The sequence below is a fragment of the Chaetomium globosum genome, genomic scaffold, assembly GCF_000143365.1.
Source record: "Chaetomium globosum CBS 148.51 scaffold_1 genomic scaffold, whole genome shotgun sequence".
Taxonomy (NCBI): Eukaryota; Fungi; Ascomycota; class Sordariomycetes; order Sordariales; family Chaetomiaceae; genus Chaetomium; species Chaetomium globosum.
The window spans coordinates 2,987,233-2,996,935 of NT_165976.1; the positions used below are offsets into that span (position 1 = coordinate 2,987,233).

General features: G+C 54.9%; 3 protein-coding genes across 3 annotated transcripts in view; 1 reads left to right on the forward strand and 2 right to left on the reverse strand.

Annotated features, from left to right (window-relative positions):
• The window catches only part of CHGG_00969 (uncharacterized protein), a gene marked incomplete at both ends in the record, with an annotated part of 2,166 nt that extends 957 nt beyond the window's left edge, over window positions 1-1,209 (reverse strand). Inside the window, 4 exons of the mRNA XM_001220189.1 lie at window positions 105-332; window positions 397-577; window positions 647-710; window positions 899-1,209. Of these exons, the coding sequence (XP_001220190.1) occupies window positions 105-332; window positions 397-577; window positions 647-710; window positions 899-1,209 (784 nt within the window). The remainder of the gene's footprint in view (window positions 1-104; window positions 333-396; window positions 578-646; window positions 711-898) is intronic.
• Window positions 1,210-2,273: 1,064 nt separating this feature from the next.
• On the reverse strand, window positions 2,274-6,262 carry CHGG_00970 (uncharacterized protein; the record flags this gene model as incomplete). The annotated part of the gene is made up of 10 exons (XM_001220190.1): window positions 2,274-2,509; window positions 2,647-2,848; window positions 2,902-3,112; window positions 3,172-3,276; window positions 3,328-3,555; window positions 3,613-3,993; window positions 4,081-4,189; window positions 4,654-5,134; window positions 5,193-5,353; window positions 5,425-6,262. 10 exons carry the CDS (start codon window positions 6,260-6,262, stop codon window positions 2,274-2,276), a joined length of 2,952 nt encoding a protein of 983 aa, XP_001220191.1.
• A 2,119-nt stretch (window positions 6,263-8,381) lies between these two features.
• On the forward strand, window positions 8,382-8,722 carry CHGG_00971 (uncharacterized protein; the record flags this gene model as incomplete). Its single annotated transcript, XM_001220191.1, has 2 exons — window positions 8,382-8,574; window positions 8,646-8,722. The coding sequence occupies 2 exons, from the start codon at window positions 8,382-8,384 to the stop codon at window positions 8,720-8,722; spliced, it is 270 nt and encodes an 89-aa protein (XP_001220192.1).
• Between the last annotated feature and the right edge of the window lie 981 nt (window positions 8,723-9,703).

Below are 9,703 nucleotides of genomic sequence, written 5' to 3' on the forward strand. Positions count from 1 at the left end.
CGGGGGGCGCCGCGGTTGGCGTTCCGGCCGGCCATCGTGGACGTAGACGGTGTGGGGTGGGTGGTAATAAGGCGGGGGGTTGCGCGGGGCGCGGCAGGACCAACAAGGCGGGCCTGAGGCGGCGGCGCATTGCGGGCAGTTGCAGTTCGGTCGGTGAATGCCGGGATGCTTTTGGCGCATGCGCTCCCAGTTGCGGTCCTCGCGGCGGCGGTGGCGGTCGTGTCGGCGGCGGGAGCGGGCGCTAACGTCCGATTCGATAGACGAGGCCGACTCCGAGTCGGAGCCGCCGCCCGCGTCAGCGGCGTTGCCTTTGCCCTTGTCTTGGTCTGGGACTGCAGAGAGTGAGTAAGCGAGATGCTCTCTGGCTGGGCCAAGACGGGATAGGCCATGGCTTACCCAGCACAGAAGCAGCAGGCCGGATAGGCTCATATTTGCCCTCGTAGAGGTAGGCAACGAGGAAGTGGAAGATGGCAGGGTTCTCTTCTGGAAGGTCGATGGACTGCATGCCCGACTCCTTGAATTCGCCGCAAAGGGCCTTCTCGAAATACTCGGATTTTAGGAGGACATGCTTGTGCACCTAGCCCACAGTCAGCACGCACACAAGGCACACCCTACACAGTACGTAAAACCGGAAGAGTGCACATACATAGAAGGTCTCATGACAAGGCGCCTGGCCCACACGGAGAGGGATGATGGGCGAACTGTATCGTCTGCACTTGCATGTCAGCAGCCATTATGGTTGCAGAAGATAGGCTACCTATGTGAAGGAGAGCAAATGACGAGATGGCGGGACTGGGCGATCCGTGCTTGTCTGAGCGCCACGCCGGGGAATGCTCCGGGGAATGCGCCGGGCGATACCCGACTGCGGGGCCGAAGCGGAGGGGCGGGTGCAACTCACCCGTCGACCGTGGACAACCAAAGATCCTCCTTGGGGTCCAGAACATCCTTGCGCCCGGTGGCCTCGGGCAGCGAGTCCAACACCATGACCCCGGGGGTTGTTGTGGACGGCTCCCTCATCACGTCGGCGAGTGTGCGGGATGTACTTGCTCTCCGTTGCTCGTTACCGGCGCCGGAGCTACCCTCACCTCTCCCACTGTGCTGGCGCTGACTCGGACCCTGACTTCGGCCCTGGGCCTGGCTCTGGCCGCTGCCGGTGTCATTGCGGCCGGCGGTGGCAGCGTCCGAGCTGGCGCTGGGCACCGCAGACATGGTCCTTGGCGGTGCGTAGCGCTGCGATGCGATGCGATGCGAGACGGCGTGCAACTTGACCGTGGATCGGGATGGTTGACTACTGAGTTGGTCGTTGTAAATGTGATAAGAGAAAAAAAACGCAACTGAGTTGCGGGATAGGGAAAAGCAAGGCAATTAGTTAATGGAAAGCCACGGGTTCGGCGCTGGTTAGCGGCCCTCAAACACCAAGGACGAGAAACAAAAAAGACAACTCCAACAAAAGTCCGATGGTGTGGTGGTCCAGAACCCGACTGCCACAAGGCGGCAAAGCTGACACGATTTTGGCCGGATCGGATTGGTCAAGGTAAAAAAGAATGGAGGCAAATACCAAGATCTGACCCCTTGCGAGGACAGCCAAATAGAAAAAAAAGGAAGCGCTGCACGGGGAGGAGAGGGTTGCTGTCCGGTAAGCCACACTGGTCGTCTGCCGAATGATATGCGGTGGGCGGTTGTAAGACGTCCCTCTGGGCGGGCTTAAAATCAACGGGAATGGTGGTGTGGCCGGCGGGTCGCTCTTCTTTCCTTTTGTTGGTGCACGATGCACGAGACGGCCACTGGCCTACCACAAGAGCGGATGAATTGGTGCGGCTGCGATATCGTCCAGCGGGATAAATGAGGCAGATCCTAGAGGTAGGTTACCTCAAGTAGGCAACAAGGCGGCATCGGTGACTCGATGGAAACCCGATTTGGATTGCGTCACGGAAGAACACAAGAATAACAAATACGGGTGGAGTATGAGGTAGAATGGCTGGTGTGGCGGAATGGGTCGAGCCAAATGGAAGTCAGGCAACTATTCGTAAGTCAAACGAAATGTCGAAGAGATGTCGATGCAGATCTGATGTACGAATACTGTGCTGCACATGTACTGATGTAGATCCCTTGAATGAGGTGCCGAAATGGATGGCGGGGGGTCCTACCTGCAGCCAGCCTCTTAACATAAAATATGCAGTACTGTGTAAATTTGGAGGAAAGCGCCAGAGCCGAGTGTGTGGGTGTGTGGGTGTGTGAGTGCGTGCGGGAGGATGACAACCTGGAATGCGGGCTCACATGCTTGAGGGACTAATGGAACCCCCCTCATGGATGCTGGTCATGGCCCTGTCATGCATGGCGCGAATCTTCGGACGACGCGCATGCGCCATGCCCCGTCTGCCTGCCCGTAAAGGTAACTTCCATTGATTGAACCGACCTCCCTTCCAGAGAACACACCCCCTGGCTGACCCCCCCTGTGACATGGAGGCCAAGACCTCGCCGGGCCTTTTTGTCAACCTCCTCGGTGCGACTTCACATCCGTTCTCACCAGTTTTACTGTTTTCCTCCTCGAGGGTTTGTTGGTTTAGTCACTTGTTCTACTCCACCAGGCCAGAGATCACTGCCACAGGTTTGCCAGGCAACACAATATCCACACACATTACATACAAACAATAATGCACCCAAGGTCCAGACATCTCCTATCCATAATGTCACGCCCGTACTTCCCCGATGCTCCTGCAACGCCACGCCGGGCGATAGGGTCTTCTCGTCTCCCAAAGGATCCAATGCTCCCAACAGAGCCCGAGTAGACGATATTGGAAGCCGGCGCCCTGTTATTCTTCCTCCATCTCCAACTGCATCTCGGCCTCTACAACGGGTTCCGTCAGTCCTTATCAGTCCAGTCCTCACGAGCAGACAAACTCCATAGGGGTCGCGCTTACGCCATAGCCTGTTCGCTGAGTCGGCGATGATCTTTGCTTTCGCAAGCAGTTTGTCCTTGAACTTTTGCTCGTCCTTGGCCCCCAACTTCACCTTGTTGGGCTGCGCTTGCATCAAAACCGGCAGCAGCTCCTTCGGATCCGCATTAGCGACCGCCGCGACCGTCTTCAGGCCGTTGTCCCAGAAAATCCGCCTAATCAAAATTAGCCCAACCCTTCCACCCAAGCGGAGCACCTTTCTCGCCGGACTTACGCCGTCCTGCTCTTCACAAACGTGATTTTGGCAAGCGCCAGAAGGTCAGATCTGGCCCCCGCCTTCAGTCGGTCCGAGAAGTGGTCAAGTGCAGCCGCCATGGCCCTGGTGAGAATTAGCAGAGGAGGAGAGCACTCTCCTGGTCGGAAAACCTACCCCCACCCCATCGTCTCGCAGAATTTAATCATCCCGGCAGCGAACCCCTCGCAGGTCTGGGCCAGATTCTGGACCGACCCACGCGGCATGTCGTACTTCTCCGCGACCTGGTGTATGGGCTTCTCGTTGCAGAGATCCCGCAGCTGCAGCGCGAGGTAGAATCGGTGGTAGCGTCGCGCATCTTCCTTTTCCTTGTCCGTTGACTCCTTCATAATACCCCCAGAAAGCCTATCCCACGTTAGTCGGCCGTATCTAGAGGGTATATCGTGTATGGAAAACACCCACATTTTGTCGACTATAAAAGGCTTGAGGCCCAATAAATCCATGACCCTGAAGCCGCTGGCATCGAGATATTGCATCTCGTGCCAAAAGACCTTCCAGTTGACTTGAACGCCGTCAAGGTCGTGGACAGGAGTGAAATTGTAGAGAACATGCATATCGCCATCTAGCACAAACGCCTTCAACGCCTTCTTTAGTTCGTTATGGACGAAGATGCCGTCTTCGGGATCAAGCGACGACGCAACAACAGCTTTACCCAACAGCGTGGCCTGGAAGTCGCCATCGTCATCAATGTCGATAAACCTCATGTTTTGGAGGTCGGCAATGCTTGCTTCGACATGATCCTGGATCGATTGTGGCTCCGCCGAGTAAGCGAGCATGGTTTTGCTGACATAGTCGTCGAGGGATTCTCGAGTCACCGCCAGTCTAATTGCGATGACTTCTAGCAAAGCCCTGGCCCGAGAGTTAGCATACCATTTGTAACCAGGGCTGAGGGATGGATAAACCTTTGAATACGGCGCTTGTCCGAAATCAGGCAGCTTGATATTTCTGGAAGCTCTGAATGCATGAGATCGACGACGGCCTCCAAATCGGCTTGGCGGCAGCATAGATATGTTTCGCCCACCTCATCCTTGCCTTTCCTGCCGGCTCGCCCACGCATCTGCCGACTATCAGGGTCAGTATCACACACCCCTTGGTCGAGGTGTCATCGCATCGTTGTGCTTACAGCATAGCAGGGCCAACGAGATCACGACCCATCCGGGCGCCGTGGAGAATCACTCGTCTCGCAGGTACTATGCTTGTTAGATCGACGAGCAATGATGGATGGTGGTGGCATAGGTCTCACAATTAATACCGGCGGCGAGGGAGCATGTTGCCACGCAAACTTTGAGTGCCCCGTCGTCATAGGCTTTTGCTACTAGGTCTCGTTCTTCAGTTGTGAGACCAGCCTAAAAATGTCAACCTCAACCGCTGGTGATGGTAACAGAACGACCTACATCTTCAACTAGTCAGTACGGCTCTGTATCCCAGTCACGAGAAACTCACGGTGAAAGGCTACGCCAAAGGGGATAGTCTGCTCCAACTTTGGGTCGAGCCCGGTGCTTAAATTGCGCAGGTCACTTAGTAAATCCAGCCTCTTCTCCTGGATGGCGGGGTCGGCTTCTTCGAGTGTTGGCAAAACTCGGCTTATCAGGACGGCATCCGACTCACAGCCGGCACGACTGTTGGAGAATACCAGTACCCCATAGCCGGCCCTGGCGGTTTCATTGGCAAGGGCAACGACGGCATTCCGGACCGGGTCCTTGAATTCTTTAGTATCAGACGCCTGAATGATTCTCAGCGGTTGCAACCCGGGTTGGCTAAATTGACTCTTTGACTCTAGTTGGGTGACGGTTTTTAGGAGACTGGCAGTGGTTGTTGCGGCATAGACCTTCCCGTCGTATACCAAGTGCTCTTCGATTGGAACTGGGCGGTAGTGAGTCTCGTATGAATGGCCTTGCAACCAGTTTTTGAGGAGCTCAATATTCTGCGTGCGTATTAGTGGACTTGATATCCGGACGATTGGGGCGAGTAACTGAGCGCACCGTTAGAGTGGCGCTCATGCCGATGATCTGAACTGGCTGGCCGAGACATAGCAGCTTGGTACCCATAAGTTCCAGCAAATACCCTCGATACCCGTCATCAATCATATGACACTCGTCCAAGACAACAGCCCGCAACGCGGAGATGGAGCAATCCTCAATGGCTGTGTTCACGAGAGAGTTTGCCTAATGCAAGGTTAGTTAGACTTCGTTACGATAGGTTCTCGACACGAACTTGCCTTTTCCATAGTACAGACTGCAATATCGAAATCAGCCCATGTGGCCCTGATCTTGTTCCCGCCAAAGAAACCAACCACTCGGATGGTATCTTTGTCCGCCCTCGGGGCCCAGAACCCCGGCTTCTCATCTGGCTCGTTTTGTTCGAGTTCCGCGCGCGAGATGCCGCTCACGATGTTCCGGAGCCACCGGACCTTCTCCTGGACAAGAGCAACATAGGGCAGCACCAAGATGGCCTTGGCGTCGCGGTCTTCAAGGACGCGCTTCAGCATGAGAACATCAGCAACCAGCGACTTGCCGCCGCCTGTGGGGGCGCTGTAGACTAGGTTCCGGTCCCCGTTTAGAAGGCCAGGGCCGCGAAGGCATTGTTTCTGCCACGGATAGATGGTCTTAATGCCTAGAGCAGCAAAGTTAGTTACGAGCTGTGGGGGGAACCCGTAGGCTGGATGCGAGAGGGAAAGCAAGTGATCAACGGTTGATGTTGGTGTGGCGGCAAAAACCTGTCTTTGCGAGTACTCGGATGGCTGTTCTCTGACGACAGAGCCGTCTGCATATTCAATACGACTTGCAACTAGCCTTGGTGGTTCATCCGCGGCTTTGCTATTCACACTAGTAGGGCGAAGAGGGGGAGGCGGGGCTCGTCCCTGTGGTGCCGCACCAGTCTGATTGAGATTGTGAGACGAGTATGCATCATAGGCCCGCTTCCGCCCAGCAACAAGCGCAGTGGCATTACTTGTAGAATAGATCTGCCGGTTGTGTTGATACTGCTGCCTCATCGACTGCAGCGGCGCGGTCGTCCGCCAAACGCTAGGCTTAGGCCTGAACTGGTCGCCCATGACGTCGATCGGCTCGTTCCGTTCCCAAAATTGCAAAAATGTAAAGACGTCGCGTTCATATCAAAAATTGGCCTCGTGTCCTGTTGGGACATGTAATAGGCGGCGATTTTGCTCAATTTCGATGTCATAGAAAAATTGAAGGTATTTTTGTTGGTGTTGTTGATGTTATTATTGATGTTGAAGTTCGTTCGGGAAAACAGCTGTGAGGCGGTTGGCTGTGGTTGCCTGCTGCAATTCATTCCATGTTGGGAAGTCACGTCCCATATCGGCTTGGATGGACTCCTGCGAGCTGAATTCCCAGTCGTTTGGGAAAAGCGCAGGGGTTGAATCCACTTTTATTATGGGGCTGGCGGGTCGTTCCAGCCCTTGCTCTTGGCTCGAGGTCCCTGGACATTGAACAGCCTCTCATTTCCGAAGGATTTGGCATCGAATGCCCCGCTTTTCTTGTACCCAGCACTTGCGACCGGGGCGGCTTTGTCCTTTCCCATTGTCACAGCCGCCAGAAACGACGACCCTCCATGCCCCGCTCCATCCGCTCATCGAAATGCATCGGATTTGAACGTGAACGAGAAAGGTTCGCTATCTGTATCAAATCGAATCCATTTATTTCTCCGTGGAAACAACATCGGGAAGGTTTGCCGTCATAAGTTGGGATGAGAGGGAACTCGTGGATTAACCGATCTGAAACCAAGCGGACGGGATGCGATTGATCGTCGGCAAGGGGCAGCTCGTGGAGGAGGCGACAGTTTTAAACACGCCCAACCTTCTAATTGACGCGATAAGTTGGAAATGAAACTTCTCGCTGCCTTCGAACCACGACTTAGGAAGAGGGATGGTGTTGTTGCCGTCACATATGCGAGTCGTCTGGAGCACCTGCAGGCCCCACCGTTGAAGAGATCTGTGAGCCCGACTGGACAAGACCAGCGCCAGGCACAGACACGGCGCGAAGAATAGCGAAGATGGACACTGATGACAACTGTTGGTGTCGATGAAACGGTCACTTCTCGGTAGTCCAGGATTGGATTTTAAGTGATTCTATCCGGCATATACAATACTTTCTAGTGAAAATGATTTCTTTCGGCGACACGAAAATGTCGCGGGTCGCCAATGTCATTTGAGCGCTCTCCACTCCGGCGCCCCCCGCCTGCAGCCGTTTTGCTCGTCATGAGACGAAAACAGCTCCAGATTTTGCAGACGGCGATGGTCGAGGGAACCTGGGAGCCACCCACCACCGCCACATCTGCATTTTGTCTACATAGTGGGTATAACCACAGTCCGCACGGTGTTGGTGAAAGAAGCCTCGTCGTCCCAACGACCCTTCCTTGCCGAGTTGCTCGCTCGACCAAGGAAAGGATTTCGCCCGGAGGCATTTGTCGCTCATGACATACTGGTCGGGGCTCGGTTCCCCTCTCTCCCAATGCAAACGAAACACGACGCCCACCAGAGGAGTTGGCATGCTTCGACCACGACAACAAGGCCTAGCATAGCCAATGAACGATTCCTCCGCGGAAGAAAGGAGGCTGGCACGCCGATAGCTAGCTGACATGATGGCGGCTGGTTTGTGATGAAGCCGGCAGCCTGTTGTGTACCGTTTCGGTATGCACGGAACACGTTTGGGTCAGATGAATAAGTTATACCCCAGTTCCGCCAAGCCACACCATGCTCGACATCGAGACGCAACATGCAATGGTCTTTGGCTGGCCTGGCGAAATCGAACGAATTGATCGTCGATTAGTTACGAATAGTAAGTTCGCCCGAGGCAGTCTCACAACAGAAACCGCACCCTTCTGCTTCGCCGTCAAACGCCCGCACAACGGTTACGACCAAATTACACACTGCTCTGTGGAGTTGCTCCTGTCACGCGGAACCAAAAACCCCGGGAAGCAAATGTCGCCTTTCTCAGACGCTCGGAATCCCGTGTTCCCACCCTGCCCGGGGGGGTTGCCTTGCGCCTCACCGAGTCGCCGGGCGAGCTATCCAGACAATCTTCTAGATAATCTTCCAGACACCCGGGAGCACTTTCGCCGGGTAGTGGCGACCAAGGTAGTAGTGTCATTTCGACGGCACGTTGAACTGTCAATTTATACCGCTCCGAATCGGCTGTGAACGAGACCCCATCATGTCGCGCGGCCGGAGAAGACTCCTTCGTGGGAGTCGCAGACCTGGCAGCGGTGGGTTGTGCCAAGCATTCGGCGGCATCCCAACCCAGCCGCCCTCGACATCATTGCCGATCACAGGGGTGCCAATCATTGCGGCACGCGAGAAAGAAGCCATCGACGCCTTTCGACCGGTGAAGCTGCGAAAAGATATGGGTACGGACGTCTTTGCAGAACCATCCCTGACGTTGTCTAGAGTCTACCTACCTACACAGTGAGGTAACTAGATGTCGGTTGCGGCGCTGTGGGGAATGTAAGGGGCACAGCGGTGCCACGATGCAAACTCGGCAACCGCCAGGCCTAGGTCGGGAACCAAGCTTTTCTTTCGGTGCAGGGCAGCCTTATCATCCCCATGCGCGCCGGTCTGGAAGAGCACAGTGCGCCAGCGATATGGGGCGCTCAAAGGCGAATTCTGACGGAAAGATGGCTTCTTGTCTGTATCCGCCCGTGAGGCTATTGACCGCTGGATAAAGAAAACCTAGGCATCTCACCGCAAAACGCGGAGCCAACATGGTGCTACGTACTGGTGGGGAGAATGGAATGCTTTCTCTGCCGGGGCAAGCGGATCTTGGATGCGTGTGAGGACGGGACGTCGGGGTCGATCCCTGGCCTCGCAGCACACTAAGCCAGGGCATTGGATGGCCCAGCATTCCTGTACTGCGCAATTTTCTGGTGGTTGCTAAAAAGATATTGAAGAGAAGCTTCGTTTTGGTTTTGAGCTTGACCAGGCAAGAACGGGAGGGGTTGGAGTTTTTGCCCTTCTGCTGATGATGACCGGCTGCGCCAAAGCATGTCGTGCGTTGCAGAACACGGGGTAGTAAGTAGACAGACCATCAAAGCTCAATCTCCGGTCTCAGTATTCTGCGGGTTAATTAACATGGATCGATCCTCCGGTAGGGTTGGGCGGTTAGAACGACAACTAAAGAAAAAAAAAAAGGAGAAAAGAAAAGGAGTGCTTCCAAAGCGACACATTTAAACCCAGTTACTAGAATCGCGAGTAAAACTTGGAAGGCCCGAGGTATCATTTCATTTCGCGAGTCTCCCTTGACGTTGAGACACGATCGCTAGCCGTTCTCTTTTCCTGCGTCGTCACCTGCAGTTTAACGAACAGACCAAAAATGCCCGGGCGGGATGTGGCACTGGGATACCGAACAGATGTCGCCTCGCAGAGTTCAGTCAATGGCGGCGAGATCACGCCAGCAGCATCCCCGACCTGAGCATTCATTTTGATGACTCCTGCACGTTTTCTCTCCACACCTGCATGGTGGACGTACACTATGTACTT